This window comes from Erinaceus europaeus, chromosome 2 (genome assembly GCF_950295315.1).
Source record: "Erinaceus europaeus chromosome 2, mEriEur2.1, whole genome shotgun sequence".
Lineage (NCBI taxonomy): Eukaryota > Metazoa > Chordata > Mammalia > Eulipotyphla > Erinaceidae > Erinaceus > Erinaceus europaeus.
In genome coordinates, this window is record NC_080163.1 from 2,533,100 (window position 1) to 2,558,976 (window position 25,877).

The 25,877-nt window shown below is 49.5% G+C and overlaps 1 protein-coding gene and 1 pseudogene across 2 annotated transcripts; one reads left to right on the forward strand and one right to left on the reverse strand.

Annotated features, from left to right (window-relative positions):
* Positions 1-16: 16 nt before the first annotated feature.
* Positions 17-22,026, forward strand: ZSWIM9 (zinc finger SWIM-type containing 9). 2 transcript variants are annotated; one of them, XM_060173281.1, is made up of 4 exons: positions 17-299; positions 1,435-1,719; positions 4,146-4,458; positions 19,052-22,026. In XM_060173281.1, the coding sequence occupies exons 1-4, from the start codon at positions 148-150 to the stop codon at positions 21,113-21,115; spliced, it is 2,814 nt and encodes a 937-aa protein (XP_060029264.1). In that variant the 5' UTR covers positions 17-147; the 3' UTR covers positions 21,116-22,026. The 2 variants fall into 2 exon arrangements, with proteins under 2 accessions (XP_060029264.1, XP_060029271.1); XM_060173288.1 differs by lacking the exon at positions 17-299 and adding an exon at positions 452-1,022.
* An 835-nt stretch (positions 22,027-22,861) lies between these two features.
* LOC107523518 (small nuclear ribonucleoprotein E-like) lies at positions 22,862-23,480 on the reverse strand (annotated as a pseudogene).
* Positions 23,481-25,877: the final 2,397 nt, after the last annotated feature.

Below are 25,877 nucleotides of genomic sequence, written 5' to 3' on the forward strand. Positions count from 1 at the left end.
GCACGACCGCGCGGGGCACCCTGGGAGTTGGAGTCCCCCTCTCTGGGGGTGGCCGGGAGTCTATTTCGCCCTCCCGCTGAGCATGCTGGGAAGCGGCCCGCGCCTGCCTCCCACTCTCTGGGTGGCCGGTGATTGACAGCAGAGGGGATGGGAGCCAAGAGGGGTCAATGGGAAGAGTCAGCGCGAGGCACGGCGGGAAGAGAGGCGGGAGGCCGCGCGGGGCATCCCGGGAGCAAGGGCCCCGGCCGCCAGGGGCGAGGCGCGGGGCATTGTGGGAGGTGGACGCCGCTCCGGGGCGGGTAGGTGAACGGGGAGGGGCGGGCAGGGTGCACATCTGGGGAGGGGAGTGGCACAGCTGGCGGGGTTGGGAGGGGCCGAGCGGGCGGCTCTGGGAGGGGGGGTGGGGGACGGGGGCAGGTTGGGAGGGACCGTGTGGGGCGTGGGAGGGGCCGCTGGACTCTGAACATCAGCAGGGGAACCGAAGACACCCCAGGAGCCGGGACGCACAGCTGGGGGAGGGTGCCGGCCATGCTCGGGAGAGTGGGACACGGGGCAGAAAGGGGGCTGCTGCTGGGACGTAGGGACACTTGTGAGAAATGGTCACAACTGCTCGGGGCACCCACCTGTTAGACAGAGGCTTGCCACTGGGTGTGGAGAGGACCCCCTGGAGCTGGCAGCACCCCTGGGAGGCTGGGGCCACAGCTGCATGTGGCGATGCACAGGATCGCCCCTCTCCAGGTGGTGCACACCGGGTAGGAGGTAGCCCCAGGTGCACGGGAACTTCTGACAGAGCATGAGAGGTCCCTGCTTGGGATGAGGGTTCAAGTCTTACGGTGTGGGGGGGGGGGCAGGGGAGAGGGAGAGGGCTAGCAGCTTACACTAAATTTCAGAAGCCGGGACACCTGCCACCCGCCACCTCACCTCCGGCTTATACCTACGAAATCACATCTACAAGAGGAGGGGAACAGTGTTGAAATTAGGGATCAGGGCAAACTTCAACTGTCCTAGGAAGTACTCAGGGGGTAAGAAGAGACCAAAGATGTGGGTGGGGGAGACAGCATAATGGTTATGCAAACAGACTCTCATGCCTGAGGCTCCTAAGTCCCAGGTTCAATCCCCTGCACCACCATAAGCCTGAGCTGAGTAGTGCTCTGGTGTTTCTCTCTCTCTCCTCTCTTCATCTCTCAAAAATAAAATTAATTTAAAAAAATTTTTTTAAAAGAAGAGGCCAAAGATGGGGTGCAGATTCACGTTTTTAGAAAGTAGTCTGTTGCATCCCAGCCAAAAGCCCTGCCCAGCTAAAGAACCACTTCACATCCCTCACCTCATACCTCACTACCAAAGGAGCAGGTAGAGAAGAGAAGACATGAGCTACCTGGTGTGGGGATGGGTGTCGCATCATCACCTTCCCCCCACCCCCGCTTTTACACTCAGGCGCCCCAAGATGGAGCTGCCGGAGCCCCCACCCTGCTCCACTGCGGGACAGGAGGAGCAGGAGCTGCGGGAGCGGGCCTTCTTCTCCTGGGCCGAGTTCAGCCGCTTCTTCGACGCCTGGTGTCAGCAGCGACTGGCCCTCTTCTTCGTCAAGAGCTCCATGCACCTGGCCCGCTGCCGCTGGGCCAGCACGCCCCCGCTCTACACGCTCATCGACGTGTTCAAGTACAGCTACGTGCGGCTGGTGTGCAAGGATGTGCGTGCCCCCATCCGGCCCACCGTCCGGTGCGTGAGCCCTGCCTAATCCCTGCAGGGAGTGGGGGGGGAGCAGAAAGCACCCCACTCACAAACGTGCAGGGAGGGCAACTGAGAGTCCAGGAAACTTCCAGAAAGGGGTGCGGGTGGAGGTGGGGGACACAAGCAAAGAGCTGGAAGAACAAAGAGAGACCCACTGCAGGGTCACCCCATGTTTAGATCTGAATTGGAACCCACAGAGAGGCAGAGTGAAATGAACACACCTAAGATAACACATAGGGAAGGGGGGAGGTGCAGGAAGTTCCAGATAGGTGGAGACATGGCCCCAGTGACATCAGACAGAGTCAGAAGAACAGAGTTGGTACATATGCCAAGAGACCCCAGACTGAGCTGCAGAGGAAGCTTGAGACAAAGACAGAAAAGAGTAGGGCCTGATGGTCCTTGTCCCCAGTCCCCACCCGCAGGGAGGAAGCTTATGAGCATTGGCAGAGTGCTGACGTTGTTTCTATTTCTCCTTGTCTCTACCTCCCTCTCCCCTCTCAAATTACTTGGCTCTATCCAATAAGTAAAGAAAACATTTAAAATAAATCTATAGAATAGAGCCGTCTCTGAGGGTTGGCGCAGTGAATAAAGCATTAAATGTTCGCGCATGAGATTCTGAGTTCAATCCACAGCAGCATATGTACCAGAGTGATGTCTGGTTCTTTCTCACTGTCCTCCTATCTTTCTTATCAGTAAGTAAATAAAATCTTTTTAAAAAAGAAAAAAGACAGGAAGAAAGAAAGAAAGAAAGAAAGAAAGAGGGAGAAAAATGCCATACACCCAGGAAATCCAGGGTTAGGGCTGGGGGTGGGAGGAGAGAATAACATTTTGCTGAACAAGTCAGACCAGCTGTCTACCCTTCTGGAAATTTAAAACTAGACAGGAAGTGGGGTCTTCTATAAGTAAGCTCCCAGGTAATTCCTGCAACTAACTATAACACCACATTTTTATTTATGTGTTGTTGGACAGAGACAGAGAGAAAATGAGAGGAGAGGGGAGGGGATGAGGAGAGGAAAAGAGAGATACCTGCAGCCTTGCTTCACCACTTGTGAAGCTTTCCCTCTGCGGGTGGGAACCAGGGGTTTGAACTTGGGTCCTTGTGCACTGTAATGTGTAAGATTAATGTGTAATATGCACTGTAATGTGAGAGAAAGCACAGACCAGAACATCACTCTGGCATGTGCAGTGCCAGGGATTGAACTTGAGACCTTATACACACAGTCCTGGGCTCCTCCATTGCATCACCTCCCTGGACAGCTAGCCCCAGGAACCCTCCCCTGGCAATGTTGGGTTTCCTACTTCCCTTGAAATGGGGGTTAGGTGGCAGGTAAACAGGACATGGGTGCTGCAGTTTGTCCCAGGCACATTGCTCTCTGCCAGCTCCTAATTAGCACTACCATGTTCTTACATAATTTACATGCCGGTGAGAGAGAGAGAAGCCAGAGCTCCAAGCCAGTGTGTGTGGCACAGAGCATCAAACAGGGAGCTATTTTTCTCTCCTTCTCTTTTTACATTATCTTTACTTATTAGACAGAGACAACCAGAAATCAAGAGGAAAGGAGGAGGTAGGGAGAGAGACAAAGAGATACCTGCAGACATCCTTCACCACTCGCAAAGGTTTCCCCCTGCAGGTGGGGACAGGGGACTCAAACCTGGATCCTTGAGCATTGTAACATGTGCGATCAACCAGGTGCACTGCTACCCAACCCCCCCCAACTGAGCTATTTCTCCAGTGTCTCTGTCTCTCTCTCTCCCTCTCTCTCCCTCTCTCTATTTTTTTAACTAATTAATGTAATTATTACTTACCAGACCATAGCTCAGCTCTGTCTTATGGTGGTGCTGAGGATTGAACATGGGACTTTGGACCCTGAGACCTGAAAGTCTTATTATGTTATTTCCCTCACTCTTGATTAATTTTTTCAAATGTGGAGCTGCAGAATGAACCCAGGACCTTCCACATATGCAATGTTTGCCAACTATCCTCCCCAGCCCAATATTTTTATTCTGTTTATTTAAGAGGGAGTAGAGAGACCTCAAAGCTCTGTTCCACCATCCATGGAATGAATGCCTGTGGCTCTGTGCTTGGGACTGCCCTGTGGTGCCTCAAACTCAAGGCCGCATGTACAAAGGCATTTTTCTGTGTCTGCTGAACCATCACCAGACTGGGGAGGAGGGGGCATCTGGTTGGGCACACGTTACAATGGGCAACAACCCAGGTTCGAGCCTTCAGTGCCCACCTGCAAGGGGAAAGCTTTACAAGTGGTAAAACACTGTTGCAGGTGTCTCTCTGTCTCTCTCCCTTTCGATCACCCTCTTCCCTCTGGATCTCTGGCTGTCCCTATCCAATAAATAAAAGCATTTTAAGCACCGCGGGGCTGCAGGGTGAGGTGACCCCCGCGGTGTTTCTCCCGCAGGCCCTCCCAGACCGGCTGCCCGGCCTTCATCATCGTCAAGCTGAGCCCCCTGCGGGACCGCCTGGTGGTGACCGAGTGCCAGCTGACCCACTCGCACCCGGCCTGCCCGCTGGAGTTCGCCTACTACTTCCGCCCGGGCCACCTGCTGGCCAACGCCTGCCTGCCTGTGCGCACCACCAACCGCATCTCCAAGCAGTTCGTGGCGCCGGCCGACGTGCGCCGCCTGCTCTCCTACTGCAAGGGCCGCGACCACGGCGTCCTGGACGCGCTGCACGTGCTCGAGGGCCTCTTCCGCACTGACCCTGAGGCCAAGGTGGGGTCTGCACACCCGGAGGAGGGGTGGGGGCTGCCAGCTGGAAGACCCTCCGGCCACCCATTCATCCATCCGTGTGCTCATCCCCCCATCCCCACCCCCCCCCCCCCCCCCCGTCCATCTGTGCGTCCATCCCGCCCCCATCAGGCCTCTCATTCACCCCCACCTGCCCCCTGCTCCTACCCTCTGGTACAGCACTGCCCCCACAGAACTTACTATGGCAGCCAGCCAAATAGCTCCCTTGGCTAGTGCGCCTGCTTTGCCATGTCCAAGACCTCTCTTTGAGCTGGCCTCCCACTGCCTTGGAGGTAGCTTGGGTGCTGTGGTGTCTTCCCCCTTACTTCTCTGTCTCTCTTGATCTGAAAGTCGGCCCAGAGTAGGGAAGACCTGACCACAAACCACCACCCCCAAAGAAAGGAAGGCAGGAAGGAAAGGCAATTTGCCATCTGTAGAACTTTCAGCCCTAATGGGAGAGTTCTGTGATCCTGCACTGCCCTGTCAGGGGCCCCCAGCCCCAGCTGTGGTCAACAGCATCGCCTACTGGGCCTTGGAAATCGTCCAGGATGGCTGGCGAACTAATTTATTTTTCACTCCATTTTTTAGTTGATTTAATTATGATCGACAAGACCATAAGAGAAGAGGGTTACACCTCCATACAATCCAGCTTTCCTATTCTTTAACCCTCTGGGAGTATGGACCCAGGATCATTATGGGGTGCAGCAGGTGGAAGGTCTGGTGTCTATAATTGCTTGTCCATTGGGCATGAGCGTTGGCAGGTCTATCCATAATCCCAGCCTGTTTCTGTCTTTCCCTAGTGGGGCAGGGGTCTGGAGCCATGAGATTTCAGGACACAATGATGAGGTCATCTGCAAAGGGAAGTCAGGTTGGCGTGATGGTAGCATCTTCAACTTGGTGAGGTTTGCTGGTTTGCTTTACTCCATCTTAATGAACTGAAATCTACTGTTCTGATATTTGTTAACTAGAGAGAAAAAGCCGGAGTATCACTAATGGTACTTGCAGTGCTGGGGAAGGAACTGAGGACCTCATGCCTTCAAGCTCTGTGCTCTACCCACTGTGCCACCCCCTGGCCCACGGAACTGAAACTGAAACAGCCACTCACCTTGCCCAGTTCAGAAGGCGTGGTGGGGCAAGAGCCCCGCTCCACCCCCTGTTCCTTGGGTCCAGAGGCCACCCAAGTTATTGGATGCTTACTCACTATGTCTTTTTTGATCAGCTGGCCATATGCCATCCTGTGTGACAGAAATGGTCTCAGTTTGGGCCAGCAAGATAGCAGGAGAGGGTGGGGTGGGGAAACAGCATAATAGTGATGCAGAAAGATGTCCATGCCTGAGGCCCCAGAGGCCCCGGAGGTCCCAGGTTCAATCTCTAGCACCACCAGAGCTGAGCAGAGCTTTGATAAAATAGGGGGAAATTTAAAAAAGTTGACGAGCTTCTACTTTGCCATGCATGAGACTCAGGTTCAAGCCCAGACCCCGCCACTGACAGGAGCTTCAGTGCTATGCTTCCCTTTCTCCCTTTCGTCTCTGTCTCTCTATATTGGGAAAAGTCAGCCCAGAGTGACTGAAGTCCTCCTAAGGAGGAAAAAAAACAAAAAAGATCTCTGTCTGTATTGTCCTGTGCAGAGACCACTGGGTTCACTCATGTGGCTGTTTGTTGAATGCTTGAAATGTGAACAGAATGAACTAAGGAACTGAATTCTTAATTCATCTTAATTCAAACAGCTATAGTGTAGGTAGTGGTTTTTGAGGTGGACGGGCACAGCATTTATTTATTTATTTATTTAACCAGAAAACTTCTCAGCTCTGGCTTATGGTAGTGCTGGGAATTGGACCTAGGACCTTTGGCATCTCAGATATGAAAGGCTCTTTTAGAACCTTTATGCTCTCTCCTCAGCCCTACAGATACATTTACTGCCCTAAATATTTTTCCCCTAAGGTTTGTTTAGTGAGAGTAAAGGCCAGAGTACCATTCTGGCTTATGCATTGCTGGGGATCAAACCCAGCTCCCCAGCCATACCAGCACTGTCCTCAGTCCCCTGGGTCACCTGTTTCCATTTATTTACTTTTAATTTTTAAAATTATCTTTATTGGATAGAGACAGCCAGAAATCGAGAGGGAAGGGGCAGACAGAGAGAAAGAAAGACACCTGCAGTACTGCTTCACTGCTCACAAAGCTTTCCCCTTGAGTTGGGGGCTGGATCCCAGGTCCATGCACACAACCAGGTGCACCACCTGTTTTTATTTATTTTTTTTTAAAAAATATTTATTTTATTTATTTATTCCCTTTTGTTGCCCTTGTTGTTTTATTGTTGTAGTTATTATTGTTGTTGTCATTGTTGGATAGGACAGAGAGAAATGGAGAGAGGAGGGGAAGACAGAGAGGAGGAGAGAAAGATAGACACCTGCAGACCTGCTTCACCGCCTGTGAAGCGACTCTCCTGCAGGTGGGGAGCCGGGGTTCGAACCGGGATCCTTATGCCGGTCCTTGTGCTTTGCGCCACCTGCACTTAACCCGCTGCACTACAGCCCGACTCCCTTTATTTATTTATTTGCCTCCAGGGTTATCACTGGGGCTCGGTGCCTGCACTATGAATCCACTGCTCCTGGAGGCCATTTTTTCCCATTTTGTTGCCCTTGTTGTTGTGCTTGTTGTAGTTGTTATTGTTATTTTTGTCATAGCTGTTGTTGTTGTTGTTGAATAGGACAGAGAAAAATTGAGAGAGGAGAAAAACTGGGACGAGAGAGAGAAAGACAAGACACTTGCAGACCTGCTTCAGTGCTTGCAAAGCAACTCCCCTGCAGTTGGGGAGCTGGGGGCTCGAACTGGGATCCTTACACAGGTCCTTGTGCTTTGCGCCATGTTGTGATTAACCCGCTGCGCTACTGCCCAGCTCCCCACCTGTTTTTATTTTTAACCTTGCTCCTTCATGTTTACTCCTCGCAAGGTAGCGTATTCTGTACACTTGTTCGCATCCTGTTTGATAAGGTGGGTCCAATGTCTCCTACTGGCAGGCTTCCTCTGGGGCAGATCAAATCCTCCCTGAGAAACCTCCAGACTCCTGTCTTGGAGACTGAGGGCAGGCAGCCAGTTTCTGGAAGCCACGTGGGGCTCTGATGAGCCTGTGGCGTGGGCCAGATGATTGGGAACTGCAACCCACCTCCATCAAAGCCTGCTTTCTTTCTTTTTCTTTTTCTTTTTTTTTTTTTTTAAGATTGATAGTCTTGATTAGCTGTGAAGGAGACAGTTTCACATGAAGCAGAAAGGAGAGAAAGAGAAAGCCAGAGCACCACACTCAGACATGCAGTGCCGGGGACTGAACTGGGCACTTCGGGCATGAAGGTCTCATGTTCTACCAGTCAAGCTATTTCCTCAGCCTCCCCCCCCCCCCCAAAACCCGCTTTTTGTGGTTGTTCTGTGGACTGAAATAGTTGCCACCTGGGGACTGTGGCGATCACAGAGAAACCACTTCCTGTGTCCCATTAGTCCCACCTCCCCATTGATCCTTCACACCTGAATTCTTTGATCTTCCCTTTATTATTATCATTATTTTTTTTTCAAACAGAGCACTGCTCAGCTCAGACTTATGGTGGTGCTGGGGCTTGAGCCTGGGACTTCAGAGCCTCAGGCATGAAATTCTTGTGCAGAACCATTGTGTTATCTCCCCAGCTCACTACTGAGTATTCATGTCTGGCTGAAAGGCCAGCTCATCCCACTCGTGGTGTTTCATTGGCTGTCCAGCAACGATACATCTAACCTGCTCCATGAGGTCATTCATTCCCATCCGGGCCATCTTCACCATGCTCTGTGTGGCACACAGCCACTCTATGCTCCCCCTCCCCTCCCTGCTTTATTTTTTCCTTCTGTCCTTTCTATTGTTGGGTAGTTGCCATCTCCCCCTGGCTTCTTCTTATCCATATGCCTATATAGGGATTTACTGATCCAAAGGTTTGGTCTATTTACATAAATCACTTTTACATAAAGCACTCCAGGGCATTGGTGGTTCAGTGATAGGATTCTCGCCTGTTCCGCCCCCTCCTTGTCACACTCTGATTTTCACCAGTCACTTTTCTCTCCACCCTCTCTATATCACATCCTGTTTCCACCCTACTTGGAGAGTATAAAAACAGCTGCTCTTCTGATTAAAGACACTTGGAAATTGCTTTCCGGCTCCGAGAGTTCCAGAGTGTATCTCCTGCGGAAGTTGGTGCAGCACGCGTTCCTGATCCCTCTCCCACACAGCAGCCTAGATCAGCTCCAGTTGAGTTCTCTCCAACCCAGAGAGCACCGGCTCGGGAAGAAGTACCCTCAGGCTATCCCGGCATCTGGCGCCCGAACAGGGACCCGTAAGCAGCAGATTTACAAGAAGACATCTTAGATAAGTACACACCTTTTGGGTATCTGCAATATTGTGTTAAGGCACTGTGATTTTTTTTTTCTTTTTTATTGTTTTCCGGAGATCTTTCCACCATGGAAAATCTTTTCCAAATCCTGCATTCTTTTTCCAGTATACAATTTTTATATATCTGGGACATTTTTCTCGGGGCTTCACCTTATATCCTGTTGATCATCATAGCAGCTTTTAAGGGATATATAGGGCAACCTCTCAAAAGGCTTAAGAAACTAGAGGCTGAGGTCCAAGAGATAAAGGAAGTAATCATAGAACTTAACCAGCACCTTAAAAACAAGAAGAAGCAAAGGCCTGTCGTGATCTTGACCCACCCTAATTCCTCTGCATCTTGCCCTGAGGCCCCTATTTTGGCATCTTGCCCTGAGGCCCCTATTTTGGCAGACACGTGTCCGAATTCTCCTTTGGACTCCACAGCCACTTCTTCGGCCACCCCCATTTTGGCAGAAACGTGTCCGGAACCTCCTGCTGCCTCCACGGCTGCTTCTTCACCCCACCCTGTTTTGATAGACACATGTCCGAATTCTCCTGTAGCCTCCAAAACCACTTCTTCGGCCACTTGTCCAGAAGCTTCCACTTCAGTGACTCCTCCTACCGCTACACACTTATCAGAGGAAGTCCACACATTTCCGGTCAATGTTGCCCCCAATAGACAAAAACCTCAGGCCTGGTATCCATATTCCGCCACAGACCTGAAGGAACTACGCCAGGCTATCAAAGATGACGGTGTTCATGCCCCATGGACCAGGTCCATTTTACAAGGCCTGCTTCAGAACCTTAATACCCCTCAAGATTGGAGAGATGTGACTCGTGCTACGCTCCCAGGCCCCCTCTTCCTGCAATGGGAGGCATTCTTTCGCGATGAATGTTTACAACAATCGCGGAAAAATATTCAAAATCAGCCAGAGGGTAATTTTGATGCATTGTTTGGAACAGGCCAATTAGAAACAGGGATTCAACAGGCGGAAGCCAAGTTTCCAGCGGGGTATTTTGATCAAGTACGCCTGTGTGCATTAAAAGCATGGGAGCGATTAACACCACCCATGGGAGCAGCCTCAGCCCCCATTCTCTCCCTGCAACAAGAACCTGATGAATCCCTCGCTAAATTCATTGCCAGGGTCCAGTCGAGTTTGGAAAGGAAGATTTATAATCCTGACGCTCGTTTTCTCCTACTGCGATCCATAGTCTGGGATGGAATGCTTCCGCATTTTCGACAGGCCTGTATCACTCTTAAAAATGAACACCCAGATACTTGGATTCTAGCTACACAGGATCTCAGATCAAGCTCTTTTCAAGGACCTATGTTACAGGCCTATGCAGCTACCTTACATAAGCAAAAAGGAGCTTGCTTTCAGTGCGGTCGCCAAGGGCATTGGCGTAACCAATGTCCAGAAAATAGACCGCGACCCCGCCTCCAGTCAGGGCGACCCCACCTCCAGTCAGGGCAACCCCGCCTCCAATCAGGGCAACCCCGCATCCAGACAGGGAATCAGAGACCACGAATGCCTTGTCCCAGATGCCAGAAAGGATTTCACTGGAGGAGAGATTGTTGGTCAAGGTTCCATAGGAACGGCACGCCTCTGCCAAATGTAAACAGGGATTTAAACTAGGTATGGGGCTTCCCTTAGCCCCGCCCCCAAGAGGGAAGGAAGCAGGTCGCCCGCTTGGTGCTGTGCCCTTCTTCCACAAACAGAAGCCCAGCTTGGGACCCAATCCATCGCTATACCCACCACGCCAAGTAACAATAACAGAGGGTGAGCAGAAGGAGGAACCCGTGGTATGTGGGAACTTCCAGCATAGAAATAACCGGCTGGAGCAAGAGAACAGCTCGAATTCAGAGCCTGAGATTTTATGGACCACCCCTGTTTTAGAAAGGGGTCACCCAACTATGACAGTAAAGATTGGTAATATTCCTTTTAAGTGTTTGATTGACATGGGAGCAGATAAGACAATATTAAGACAAGCAGAGGTTCCCCAGAGTTGGGAACTCCTCCCAGGACCACGCTTACATGGTGTTGGAGGATTGACTCAGGCATTCTGCACACGAGATTCCCTTGTGTGGGAAGATCCAGAAGGGACTACCGGATGCTTTCAGCCTTTAAACGTTTTGCTTTCTCTGTTCCTTCTATTAATAATGCCAGCCCTGCCGATAGATTTGAGTGGGTGGTACTGCCCCAGGGCATGGCTAATAGTCCTACTATTTGTCAAGAGGTTGTTAAATCTGCCCTTTTCCCATATATTCATAAGGGCCTTAAGGTTTTTCATTATATGGATGACGTGTTAATATGGGGAGAATTAGATACAGATCTCTCCGCCCTACGTGATTTTCTAATCCCTGCCTTAAAGAGAAGTGGACTTAATGTAGCTCCTGAGAAGATACAGCTAATCCCTCCAATATCTTTCTTAGGCTCAGAGATTTCCCTAACGCAGATTTGTCCTTTAAAACCTTGTGTTACTTTTCCTTCTAATCTCACTCTTGCTTCTTTACAAAGTTTTCTTGGAAATTTGAATTGGCTTAGGCAGTATCTTTATCTGCCTACGAGCTGCCTGCAACCACTCTTCGATCTGTTAAAAGGAAACAAACAGCCCTCCTCAAAGCGTATGTTAACCCCCTAAGCATCCTTGGCTCTGGAAAAAGTTAACCAGGCTCTCCAGGACATGCACCTCGTTCGGTTCTCCCCCTCCTCTCCAGTAAATCTTCTAATATTTAACTCCACCCCCACGGTAGTGGGAGCATTGTGGCAGAAACATGGCGTTCTCGAATGGCTTCATACGCCAGTAGGTGGAGCTCCAAGACTCCTTACCGAGATTGATGCCTTAGCATTTATGGTTCGCCAAGGAAGAAACAGATCGGTTCAGGTCTTAGGAAGGGAACCAGATTCAATCATTCTTCCCTTTTCTCTCACTGATACAGAATGGCTCATACGCCACCATTCTCGTTTTGCCATAAGTTTAATGGGCTTTCCAGGACAATTAGATAATCATTTTCCCTCTAATAATTTGATAGCTTCTTTACCTCTGTTGCCACTACTAGTACCTAAACTTTTCTCTCGAGATCCCATCCCCTCTGCTCCTACAGTGTTCACTGATGGTGGAAAAAAGGGAGCTGCTGCCCTTATATATTATCCAGACCAGCAATACCCCAAACCTCTCTTTACTGAACTTCCTGATAATTCCCCTCAGTACAAAGAACTTTATGCTGTTTTCCTTGCATTAAAAGCTGTACCAGAATCCTTCAACCTTTTTTCTGACAGTGTGTATACTGTTAACTTACTTCCATGGCTTGCTCGATCTTATGTAAGAATTGATGACAACCCACTTTCTCCTCTTTTAATTCAAATTGCCTCTATGCTCTGTTCTCGAACCCATCCACTGTATGTTCAGCACCTACGTTCCCACAGCCCTCTTCCTGGTCCCCTGTCTGAAGGGAATGCTGCAGCTGACCGCCTTGCCTCCACAGTAATTCTCCTAGCCTCTGTCTCTAATCCTGCTGACTTTCATTCCCTAATCCATGTTAATCTTAAAGGTCTTCGAGCTCGATTTCCTGATATTCCTCTGCCACAGTTAAAACGTATTCTTGCTACATGTTCCTCCTGTGCAGGTCTAATCAAAACACCTGCTATTCAGACTCTGGGGGTTAATCCTCGAGGTTTAAAAGCCAACGCTCTTTGGCAAATTGATGTTACCCACATACCTAACTTTGGCAAACAAAAATATGTGTTTGTCTCAATTGATACCTTCTCTAAGTTTATGTGGGCTACAGCTCAGACTGGAGAAAACTCAAAAAAGCTTATAAGCCATATGCTCTCCTGTTTTGCTGTAATGGGCTTACATCTTCAACTTAAAACGGATAATGGACCTGCTTTTACCAGCAAACAATTTAAAGATTTTTGTTCCCTCTGGAACATTACTCATACTACAGGCATTCCGTATAATCCACAGGGACAAGGCATTGTTGAGAGGGCCCATCAAACTCTTAAGGCTCAATTAAATAAAGAAAAAGGGGAAATGTACCCCCCTAATATCCAGCTGGCAAAAGCCTTAACTACATTAAATCTCTTTAATATTTACAAAAACTCAGACCAACCTCCTATAATACTTCATTGGTAAACACCACCCACCCTCCCAGCTATTAAAGTCAAATGGAAAGACCCACTTGATAAAATTTGGAAAGGACCTGACCCCCTGTTGACTATGCGGAGGGGTTTCGCATGTATTTTTCCACAAAATTACTCCAAGCCTGTTTGGGTTCCTGCCCGCCATGTTCGGCAATACCCACATGATGGCGCTGATATCCCTGAAGAACAAGAAACACTGCAAGAAGACTGGCTGCAAGAGGACTGGCTACAGGATGCACCCCAGGGTCCATAATACAGCATGGCAGAATAAAAAAAAAAAAAATCTGATTCACAGAACTCTCCCCCCCCCCCGAATGAATGTCTTATGCTATGACTGGCCAGTTGTGTTTTGTGAGTGAGTGAGTGAAAAAAAAAATTGAGTGAGTTGAGTGACCAAAATTTTTGTATGACCCATTGTGCTCAGAGTACTCTGAAAGTTAACTGACTTTATATAAAACGGATGGACGCAGCCATGGTTTCTGGAGACGTCCAGAAACAGTCCAAAAATTGTTCATTCCCCCTTTTGATTTCTTTTTTAAGTCTTGATATCAATATGAAATGTTTAGTCTTAAACTGTGTGAGTAAAGATGGTTCAAATATGACAGTAGATCTAAATTCACATTTGAAATGATATATCTTATTTACAAGTTTTTCTCCTCCTGTGTGTTATAAACTATATGTTTAATATGCGTGTTTCAAGTTTGGTAAACATTAACTTGACAGTTAAATTGTAACTTCAAAGCTACATTTTTACGAGAAGAGGTAAAATCAATTCATTTAAGTAACTGAGTGTTTAAGGTAAAACTCTAAATATTCAATGTGACAATTCATCATCTCCTAAGTTAAAATACAAATTCTCTATACAGGACATTTTTGGAGGGCCCCCCAAAATGTCCTGTAAGCTATCTTGTGGAAATTAATCCACAACAAATTTGGCATCAATCCGATATTGTAAATGTACCAAAAAAAAATTGTCACTAAAATGTTTAACTCTAGTAACCTGAGTTTGCTTAAAAACCCAATGTAAAAATAGTTAAGAATCAATATATGTGACTTAAATTCGGTATGAAAACTTTGCTATATAAAGACTGCTACATGAGGTCACGTAAGATGACCTTTACACGAAATTATAAAGATACCTAAACCAATTGTAATCATTGAGTTATCAATTGTAGTAAACTTCTAATTTGTTACAAAGTTTTTTCATAAGTAATTGACTACAGCTATGACAAGCCTTCGCATAAAGAAGCATCTGCTCATATAGAATCCCCAGAAATCCATCTTGGACCCCTGACCTCTGACATTACCCACAATTACAGCCATCCCCCGAAACCCATGATGTGACCTGACACGATCTGGAGAACCTGATTCACAGACTCCAAAGGACAAGACTTTCCTACTGCCTTTCTCTCAACCATCGGTGTCTGCTCTTCCTGCTTCTGTTTCGCCCACCATGTTTTGGCGGTTCCAGGTCACTCTCTACAGAGAAGAAAAGTTCCAGTGGCCGTCCTCCTCCATCAAGATAGATGTGTGGCATTTATTTCCTGGCCTTTGACATTGGACTGATGCTTCTATAGAACTTGCTGGACACTCCTTTTATACTGCTGGACTTCTTGAAGAATGACTGTAGCAGTTCATAGAACTTACCGCCAGCTGACTCGGGATTTTGCAATGCCAGATCACCCCTCTAGCCCCTCGGCTTATCAGGCCCCCACTCCTCCACCCATCAGGCTCACTCTGTCTCTTGCTACTCTTACTTATCCCTCCCTGTCTTGTGCTAGTTCTTTTTGAAGACACTTACACACTATCATTCTGCTTTCTTCCCAACAGGTTTCCGTTCACCCCTACACTGCTATTCCCCTGACAGAGATGAAGCCTTTTACAGACATTGACCCAGTTATATATGGCCATTAAGTAAGAGGAAGATGTTGGGGAATTGTGAGGATATGGTTGAGCTTGGAAGGGCTTGAGCCTGAGGGGTGTGTCAATCCTGTTAGTCTCTCTCTCCACGGAGAGGTTGAGCAAGGAGGGACAGTTGAACCCCAAAAAAGGTGTGCCTCTTATCAGTCTCCCTGCCTCACAAAGTGCCCCGCACTCCTGATACTATGGCAAAAAGTTAAAAAGAAAGGGGGAGATGTTGGGTAGTATGCCACCTCCCCCTGGCTTCTGCTTAACCATATGCCTATATAGGGATTTACTGATCCAAAGCTTTGGTCTATTTACATAAATCACTTTTACATAAAGCACTCCAGGGCATTGGTGGTTCAGTGATAGGATTCTCGCCTGTTCCGCCCCCTCCTTGTCACACTCTGATTTTCACCAGTCACTTTTCTCTCCACCCTCTCTATATCACATCCTGTTTCCACCCTACTTGGAGAGTATAAAAACAGCTGCTCTTCTGATTAAAGACACTTGGAAATTGCTTTCCGGCTCCGAGAGTTCCAGAGTGTATCTCCTGTGGAAGTTGGTGCAGCACGCGTTCCTGATCCCTCTCCCACACAGCAGCCTAGATCAGCTCCAGTTGAGTTCTCTCCAACCCAGAGAGCACCGGCTCGGGAAGAAGTACCCTCAGGCTATCCCGGCATTCTATTTTTTATTTTATCGGACGGAGAGAATTTGAGAGGGGAGGGAGAGAAAGAGATACCTGTAGACCTGCTTCACTGCTCGGGAAGTGTCCCCCATGCAGGTGGGGAACAAGGGCTTAAACCCAGGTCCTTGAGCATAGTAATGTGTGCTCAACCAGGTGTACCACCACCCAGCCCCCTCCCTTTTTCTTAGTATTCTTGCAACCCCGGCCCCCACCATCATCCCCTTAGTTCCGCGGCCTTGGGCACCAGCTTATCACTTCCCAGAGTCTGGTGAAGACTCAGAGCTCAGCTGCTCAGAGTGCAGTGCAAGATCACAGATTCAAATTGCCAAGAGAGAGCCAGAGAGTGCAGAACTTGCATGCCTGAGGATCCTAGTGGATCTCTGCTCCACGTACCAGAGTGATACTCTTGTGTGTGTGTCCTCTCCCTCTCCCTCTCTCTCTGAATTTAAATAACAATATAAGGGGGTGGGAGATAATTCACCCTGTGAAATGCACACTTTGCCATAGTTGCAGACCCCAGTTCAAATCCCCAGCCACCAAATATGAACACCTGCACTAGCGGTGGCACAATGCTGTGGTAATGCCTCCCTTTCTCTCTCTGTCTCTCCCTATTTCTCTTTTTTTTTTTCTTTCACTATCTTTTTTAAAAAGGGGGGTCGGGCTGTAATGCAGTAGGTTAAGCGCACGTGGCGCAAAGCACAAGGACTGGCTTCCTTAAGGATCCCAGTTCAAGCCCCTGGACTGAACTTCCTTAAGGATCCCAGTTCAAGCTCCTGGCTCCCCACCTGCAGGGGAGTCGCTTCACAAGCGGTGAAGCAGGTCTGCAGGTGTCTATCTTTCTCTCCTCTTCTCTGTCTTCCATCCTCTCTCCATTTCTCTCTGTCCTATCCAACAACAACGACATCAATAACAACAACAATAAAACAACAAGGGCAACAAAAGGGAATAAATATAAATATTTTTTAAGAGGGGAAGGGAGTCGGGTGGTAGCGCAGCGAATTAAGCGCACATGGCACAAAGCACAAGGACCAGTGTAAGGATCCCAGTCTGAGCCAGGTCTTCAGGTGTCTGTCTTTCTTTCCCCCTGTCTTCCCTTCCTCTCTCCATTTCTCTCTGTCCTAACAACGACATCAATAACAACAACAATAGTAACTACTACAACAACAATAATAACTACTACAACAACAACAACAAAAGGCAACAAGGGCAACAAAAGGGAAAATAAATTAAAAAAGGAGGGGAGGGCTGTATGTTGGTACTTCTGGTTAAATGCACAGATTACCACCCACAAGGACCTGGGTTCAAGCCCCTGGTCTCCACCAACAAGGGGAAGTTTCATACGCCATGAAGCAGTGCTGCAGGTATCTGTCTATGACTCTGACTCTCTCCCTCTTAATTTCTGTCTGTTCTATCAAATAAAATAAAGTTTGGGAGTCGGGCGGTAGCACAGCAGGTTAAGCGCAAGGACTGGCATAAGGATCCTGGTTCAAGACCCCGGCTCCCCACCTGCAGGGAGTCGTTCACAGGCAGTGAAGCAGGTCTGCAGGTGTCTTGTCTTTCTCTCCCCCTCTCTGTCTTCCCCTCCTCTTTCCATTTCTCTCTATCCTAACAACGACGACATCTATAACAACAACAATAATAACTACAACAACAATAAAAAGACAACAAGGGCAACAAAAGGGGAAATAAATAAAGTTTAAGGGGCCAGGTGATGATGCATCTAGTTAAGCACACACATTACAGTGTGCAAGGACCCAGGTTCAAGCCTCTGGTCCCCACCTGTAGAGGGGAAGCTTCACAAACGGTGAAGCAGGTCTGCAGGTGTCTGTCTTTCTCTCCTCTTCTCTGTCTTCCCCTCCTCTCTCCATTTCTCTCTGTCCTATCCAACAATGATGACATCAATAACAACAATAATAACTACAACAAGGGCAGCAAAAGGGAAAAAATGTTTAAGTTAAAAAATACAGTTTTAAAAATGTCTGCCAGGAGTAGTGGAATCATACAGGTGAAAGAACTGTGGTGGCAATGAATTAATAAATTAATAATAGATCTTTAAAAATAATAAATAAATAGAGCTGGAAAAACAGTTCACTTGGATAGTGCACTGCTTTGGCAAGCATGCAGCCCAGGTTCAATCCCAGCCCCCCCACCTCACTGAAAGAAACTTTGGTACTGTGGTCTCTTCTACTGCACCTGATCTCTTATCTCTCTCGTTTTTAATATTTTACTTATTAATGAGAAAGATAAGAGGAGAGAGAAATAAAACCAGACATCACTCTGGTACATGTGCTGCTGGGGATTGAACTCAGGACCTCATGCTTGAGAGTCCAATGCTTTTATCTACTGCACCACCTCCCAGACCACGATCTCTTCTCTATCTATCCTCTCTTCTGTCCATATCTGAAAAAAATTAATAAAATAAAAGAATAAATGTGCAACCAGCGATGTGGTACAGTGGCTAGAACTTTGCATTTTAAAATATGAGGTCCCAAGTTTGATCCCTGGCATCATATGTGCCAGGGTGAGTGATGCTCTGGTTCTCTTGCCTCCTTTCTAGTTAATAAACTAAAAAAAAAAAAGGGAGTGGGGCAGTAGCACAGCGGTTAAGCGCACGTGATGCAAAGCACAATGACCAGCATAATGATCCTGGTTCGAACCCCCGCCTCCCCACCTGCAGGCGAGTCGCTTCACAGGCAGTGAAGCAGGTCTGCAGGTGTCTATCTTTCTCTCCTCCTCTCTGTCTTCCCCTCCTCTCTCCATTTCTCTCTGTCCTATCCAACAACAACATCAGTAACAACAGCAACAATAAAAACAAGGGCAACAAAAGGGAAAGTAAATAAATATAATTTTAAAAATTAAATTAAAAGTGTGTGGAGATGGGGAGATACCATAATGATCACACAAAGACTTTCAGTCCTGAGTTTCAGACAACCAGGTTCAGTCTCCAGCACCACCACAAGTGAGAGCTGGCAGTATCTGAAAAGCTCAATCCCTAGCATCACATATGCTAGAATGATGCCCTAGCTGGAAAGATATCATAGTGGTCATGCAAAAAGACTTTAGGTTCCAGAAGCTTGGAGAGTGCCCATGAGGCACCACCATCAGCTAAGCAGTGCTAGGGAAGGAAAGGGAAAGAGAAAAGGAAAGGGGAGGGAAGAAAGATGTGTGTGTGTGGCGGGGGGGGGGGGGGGGGGGGGGGGGAAATAGTATAATGGTTATGCAAATAGATTCTCTTGCCTGAAGCTCTAATGCCCCAGGTTCAGGCCCCAGCACCACCAAAGACCAAAACTGAGCAGTGCTGTGGTGAAAGAAAGGAAGGGAGGGAGGGAAAGAGAGAGAGAGAATGTAAGCATGTAAGAAAGAAGGAATGTAACTATGGGGAAACCGAGCCGGGGAGCCGGGCATGGTGCCCTCCCCACCCCGCACCCCTTGACCTCCCCCTCCCCCCGTCCCCCGCAGGTGAAGCTGGTGTTCGTGGAGGACCAGGCGGTGGTGGAGACAGTGTTCTTCCTGACGTCGCGCACCCGGGCGCTGCTGCGGCGCTTCCCGCGGATGCTGCTGGTGGACCGGCTGCCGGGGCTGCAGGGCGCGCTGGACCTGCTCGCCGTGCTGTGCGTGGACGGCGCGGGGCGCGCGCGCCAGGCCGCCTGCTGCGTGGCGCGGCCGGGGACGCCGAGCCTGCTGCGCTTCGCACTGGCCTCGCTGCTGCAGAGCGCGCCCGACGTGAAGGGCCGCGTGCGCTGCCTGACCGCCGGGCCCGAGGTGGCGGCGCAGCTGCCCGCCGTGCGCCAGCTGCTGCCGGGCGCGCGCGTGCAAATCTGCCGCGCGCAGGGCCTGGAGGCGCTCTTCAGCAAGGCGCAGGAGCTGGGCGGCGCGGGCCGCGAGGACCCGGGGCTGTGGGCGCGCCTGTGCCGCCTGGCCGGCGCCGCCTCGCCCGCCGCCTACGCCGAGGCCCTGGGTGAGCTGCGCGCGCACGGCCCCGCCGACTTCGTGGACTACTTCGAGCGCAGCTGGGCCCCGCGCCGCGACATGTGGGTGCGCTTCTGCGCCTTCGAGGCGGCCCGCGACCTGGACGCGTGCGCGCTGGTGCGCAGCCACCGCCGCCGCCTGCTGCGCCGCCTCGGACCTTGCCGCAGCGTGGCGCAGTGCCTGCGGGACCTGGTGGCCATGCAGTGGGCCGACGCGGGGCTGGAAGCCCCGGAGGGCGCGCAGTGGGGAGGGACCGTGCGAGAAGGGAGTCTGAGAACAGAAGCCCCGTTGCAAAAGGAGGGCTCCCGGGACCTGGGAGCCGGAGCCGGAGAACAGCCAGAAAGCCAGCGGGAGTCGGGACCCCAGGCCCTAGCTGGGAGCGGGGTGCAGCTGCAGAGCCGGCAGGGAGGAGGCCTGCAGGGGGGTGTGTGGCGACGGTCCCCTCTGGAGGACGAGCGCTTGAGGGAGCCGGAGATCAGAGACTGGAGGGGGTCCTCTCTGGGGGCTGAGAAGGTTTGGGGTCTGAAAGGCTATGTCCTGAGGGGATGCCCTTGGGAGGATGGGGATCTAAGAGGGTTGGACGGCTATGCCCGGAGGGTGACCCAGATGGAAGACCGCAGGATTCCAGTGCTGGAGACCTCGGAGAGGAGGAGTGCCCCACTGGATTATGAGAGGGCCAGAAGTCTTGAAGGGAACTCCTGGAGGGGGGCCCAGGTGCACGACCACAGGGCGGGCGTGGTAAAAACCAGAGACTGGAAGGGGAAGGAGAGGGAGCTGGAGACGAGAAGCTGGAGGGGGTTTCATTTGGAGGAGCCACCAGAGTTGATCCCTGCCAACGGAGATCCAAGGGGATCCCACTGGACCGATGGGAGGCAGAGAGAGCCAGAGAGGGAGGAGAGAGGAGTGAAGTTGGGGGTCAAAAGAAGGAAACTGGAAGACGTGGTTCTGGTCCAGCTCGGGGACACGAGGGTGGCAGGTCTGGAGAATGGAGAGGGAGCCCACTCAGGGGACCCCAAGAGCAGGGGAGGGCCAGGGGTGGAGTGCGGGGACCTAGGAGGCAGGTGTCTAGGGCTTCGGACTGGAGTCCTGTGTGGCACCCCTGAGGGGACTGTATTGGAGGGTGATCCAAAACGGGGAGGGAACAGGAGGGGAGAGGCCGCAGGGGAGAGCCCGCAGGAAGGAGCAGACAGAGAAGGTCCCTGGGAACCTAAGAGGCCTTGTTGCCCCTCCGAGGAGCAGCAGACAGATTGGGAGGCCCTGGCCAAGTTCCGGGCAGCCTGTGGGGCTGAGCTGGCCGCCCTGGTGGCCGAGGAGCTGGCCTTTGCCAGGCAGCACGGGACACAGGGTTTCCACTGGACGGGAGCCGGTTTTGCCCTCCAGGACGGTTCGTCGGACTTCTACATGGACAGCGTCCTGACCCGCTGCAGCTGCTCCATTCACGCCGCACACCGCCTGCCCTGCCGCCACCTGTTCGCCGCTCGCCTCCTCACCGGGGCTGCCTTATTCCACATGGACCTGCTCAAGGATTGCTGGGGCAGAGCCCCTGAGCCCTGACGCTTCACAGCTGCAGCCCACTCCCCTCCCCTGGGAGAGCGGATGGGCATTCTTTGATCCCAAAGATAACAGGGCTGAGGCCCGCTCCATGCAAGGACCTCAGTCTTGGTAATGTGCCTCTCAGGGCCCAGCGTGTGCTGACAGTGGTCTCCTGGGGTGCAGCTGTGGAAAGTGATGGCCAGCAGGGTGGATTCTGGGGGTACCCACCAGGAGAGGGAGTGTGTGACCTGTGGTGTAGGCAAGGTCAGGCAGGGTGAAAGGAAGGAAGGAAAGAACTAGAGGGACAAGGCTGGGGATGGCAGGGGAGGCAGACAAGGAGGAATGGGGGAAAGTGGGAGAGGCAAGGATGGACAAGAGGAAAAGGAGACACATCAAAGGAAGTTCTGGAAGACTGGCTGAGAAGAAACCAGAAGGGAGTGGTTTTTTCCTTTTTTTTTTTTTGCCTCCAGGGTTATCGCTGGAGCTCAGTGCAGCATTACAAATACACTGCTCCTGGCAGCCTTTTTTTTTTTTTTTTTTAAATCAGATAGGACAGAGAGAAATTAATAGAGAAGGGGGAGATAGAGCGGGGGAGAGAGAGACACCTGCAGACCTGCTTCACCACTTGTGAAGTGTCCCCCCCCCCCCGCAGGTGGGGGAGATGGAGGGAGGGCTGGAACTGGGATCCTTATGTGGTTCCTTGTGCTTTGTTACTGTGTGTGCTTAACCAGGTGTGTTACTGCCCAGCCCCTGATTTCTGTACTTCTCCAAGGCCTAGAAACATAGGTCCTCTGCATTTTCTAAGGGGTCATAATCAGAAGTGACAAAGTAAACAGGGCAACTAGGAGGGTGGCTGGAGCCTCCCCAGCAGGAGAGGGAAGCCATCTGGTTCATTGTTCTTCAAGCTTGTAATAAAGCTGTGTTATTTTGGTCTCCATGCTGAGTTCTTGGTTTCTGGATGACAGATGGGAATTGAAGTGGTCCAGCATTCTTGCATTCTTTCTCTCAACAACTGGATGGAATGGAGGGATTCTCTGTTCTCACTGCCAAACACTGTGCTACACAGCCCATTGCCAGGCCAGCACCATGATTAAGCTTAAGAGTATGGAGCCCACTGTCTCAAATCCTAGCTCCATTACTTACTTGTTATGTAAATTCCTTTTTTTTAAAATGCTATTTATGACTTATTACTATTACTATTATTTTAAAGATTTCTAAATATTTATTCCCTTTTTGTTGCCCTTGTTTTTTATTGTTGTAGTTATTACTGTTGTTATTGATGTCATCGTTGTTGGATAAGACAGAAATGGAGGGCGGAGGGGAAGACAGAGAGGGGCAGAGAAAGATAGACACCTGCAGACTTGCTTCACCACTTGTGAAGTGACTCCCCTGCAGGTGGGGAGCCGGGGGTTCGAACCGGGATCCTTTTGCCAGTCCTTGCGCTTTGTGCCACATGTGCTTAACCCACTGCGCCACCGCTGGACTCCCATTATTATTATTTTTTAACCAAAGCACTGCTCAGTTCTGGCTTATGATGGTTCTGGCTTATGATGAACCTGGGACCTTGGAGCCTCAGACACAAGAGTAATTATTATTATTTTTTTTAAATATAAAAGTCCCACAGCATTTAGTGTTATCAGGTTAATAACAAAAAGGTAAGCAAAACAATATGAATAAATGTTTTAGAACCACACTTCCAACAATGCACTTAAAAAAAAAGAATCAATGCATTGCTTTCTCAACAATTTCTCACTTCACCTGTCATTTCTAGTTGGAGACACTTTGCAGCTGAGTAATATTATCTCTTTTCAACATGATTTGACCTTGTTGCTTTCTTGATTTTGTTTTAGAATGAATCTCTTGTGCATCATCTAGTACAAGGATCACATATTCGTCAAAACCAATGATGCAGCCTTCTGTCTGCATGTTCTCTTGCACATAAAGTCACACTTGAATCATGATCTATTTTGCAAGTATCTGAAGATGAGGCTTGTTGGTCATTATGCCAGGTCCCCTGCATTGCTTGATGCTGTGGTCTATTTACATAATCATTGTTTTGCCTGAGACCCACCCTGCCTGCAGGGTATTGGTTTAATCCCATTGGTTAGAACCTTCGCAGCAGCTGCTATGGAAGCTTTCTATGTTCATGGCTTTTTTTTTTTTTTTTGCTCCACCCCCTTTCCTAGCCATTTCCTTTTCCTGCTTGACACTTCTGGTTAAAGAGATACATAAAAGGCATTGTATCTGATCAATAGAGGAATTACATTGTGTTCCTGCTCAGCCACGTGTTCCAGAGTCTCTCCCTCTGGCGGCGCTAGCCCTGCAGAGGCTTGATGGGCCATACCATCATCTTCTGTACTTTTGGGCCCTGGCCATGGTACACCATGGTAGAAGCTCACAAAGACCATACTCAGCCACACACGAGCTCAGAAGCCAGTATGAGAGTCTTTTGCCAAGACATTATGCTATCTCCCCTGCCCTAGTTTATTCTGGATAGAAACAGAAATTGAGAGGGGCAGGTGCTGATACTCGCATGGGGGCCTCTCAGCAGAGATAGGCCATACTGGCCTCTCATGTTAACTCTAGTGGCTAACAACAGGAAAAGACCAGGAGACCATTTAGTTGCAAACGATCCATTTATTGTACAGAAGGCAGGGTTTAAATAGCAGAAGGGAATAAAGGACACTTTTCACATGTGGCGATAAGGGTGGGCTTTTGAAAGTCGGAACCCCCATGGTGAAGGTTCCAAGGAATGAGAAGAATTGATAGTGGTAGGGGAGAGTTCCGGAATGATTAGTGGCAATTGGGTAAGAGAGTCAATTAGCTAAAGGAGTTTAGAAGGACATGTTAATTATCCCAGCAAGGGAGAAGCAGACAGAGGGGAGCCTTGAAGGAAAAGAGATAAGATAGAGGAGTTAGATCAAAGTGGAGGAGGGGTTTAAGGAAATAGGAAGGAAGAGCCTTTTGGTCAAGGCAGAGTGGTGGTATATGGAGTATGTGTGATCGCAGCAGGTGAACTATAGTGAAATTTAAGCAGACAAACCATTTGGTTTATAACAAGGAAATGAGTTAAGTGTTAGGGGGTGTAGGTTCTTGTGATGCTTGGGAGACTGACAAGGGGAAACTGAGTCAGGAAAGCTTTTCCCTCCATGTTCAACCCCTGAAAGGGAGAGACTGACAGGTGGGGTATCTTTTCAGACCTCCATCTTTATTATGGGAATTCCCCTATGCTCTTACCATGCTTTCACAATTATCCCCACAACAGGAGAGGTAGAGAAGGAGAGAAAAATAACAGACACCTGCAGTACTGCTACACTGCTCGTGAAGCTTCTCCCCTGCAGGTGGGAGTGGGGGCTCTAACCCAGATCCTTGCACATGAAAACTGCTTTTTCTGTTTATTCACTTATTGGATAGAGACAGAGAAATTGAGAGGGAATGAGGAACACTTGCAGCAGGGCTTCACTACCTGTGAGGCTTCCCTCCTGTAGGTGGGGGCTAGGGGTTTCCTTGTGCATGCTAGCATACACTCAATCAAGTGTGCCAGAGACTTCTCTGGCTTAATCTCTCCCTATTACAGCTTGGGGAAGACATCTTCTCCCCGTGCTTTGTGAAAATAGTTGAATTTGTATGTGTAGGACAAATGAATTCACATGTGTTAATATTGTCTGAACCCCCCACTCCTGAACATATCAACCATTTATTTCATCTGCCACCATTTACTCCAGCAATATTTCTCACCATTTTTTTTAAATATTTATTTCTGAGAGAGGATCCTTGGCATATGTGATGCTGGGGATTCGTCTAGGGGTCTGATGCATGAATGTCCAGTGCTGTAACCACTGCACGACCTCCCAGGCCACAGGATTGTTGTTTATCATCAAAATAGAAGCCATTTTATTTCCCACCATGTCTCCGGGCCGGAGCCGTGCCCAGTGAGTTAAAAATATGAAAGAATGAGAATGGCAAACAGGCTAAAAGAGTTGTGCTTCAACCTGCCTCCCTGTCGCTATCCTGACAGCCGATCCTGCTCCAAGACTCCCAGCACTAGTTATCATGGTCCAACCTCCCTCCCCCATTGTCTATGTGTATCTCCATCAGGAAACTACAACTCCCAGCAAGCTGAGCGACACCAGAGTGTGCGCCTGCGCAGTCGGAAATGCCGCCTGGAATGCCCTCTGTGCACGTGCAGGCTGCCCTCTGCTGAGAGCAGGAGCCTGAGTTGGGGTGTTTGTGGAAAATCAGCTTGAAATAGGGGATCTGGGTTATTCTGGAGGAGTCAGGGGTGTTTTGATAAGTTCCTTGTACATAAAACTAACGCAGTACCAGTCTGAGAGGCCCCAGGGGAGTGCCTAGGGAGCAAAGTTAAATTATGAATGGGATTGCCGAAAAGGCCTGTTAAGAAGCAAGAATTGGTGTAAGAAAACTGGATTGTTGCCACCTTCGTGTTTCAGGAGTGAGCAGAGCTCTTAAGGATAAGAAGTAGAGAGTGTGTGTGTGTGGGGGGGGGGGGAGACAGCAAAATGATTCTGCAAAAGGCTTTGGTGCCTGAGGCTTTGAAGTATCAGCTTCAATCTCCAGCACCACCATAAGCCAGAACTGAGCAGTGCTCTGGCATCTGTCTATGTCTGCCTATCTATCTAGTTATTTATCTGTATTTGTCTCTTTATCTCTCTCAGTAAAATAAAATAAAATATAAAAAAGAACTGAGGGGCAGGGGTAGATGGCATAATGGTTATGCAAACAGACTCTCATGCCTGAGGCTCCAAAGTCCTAGGTTCAATCC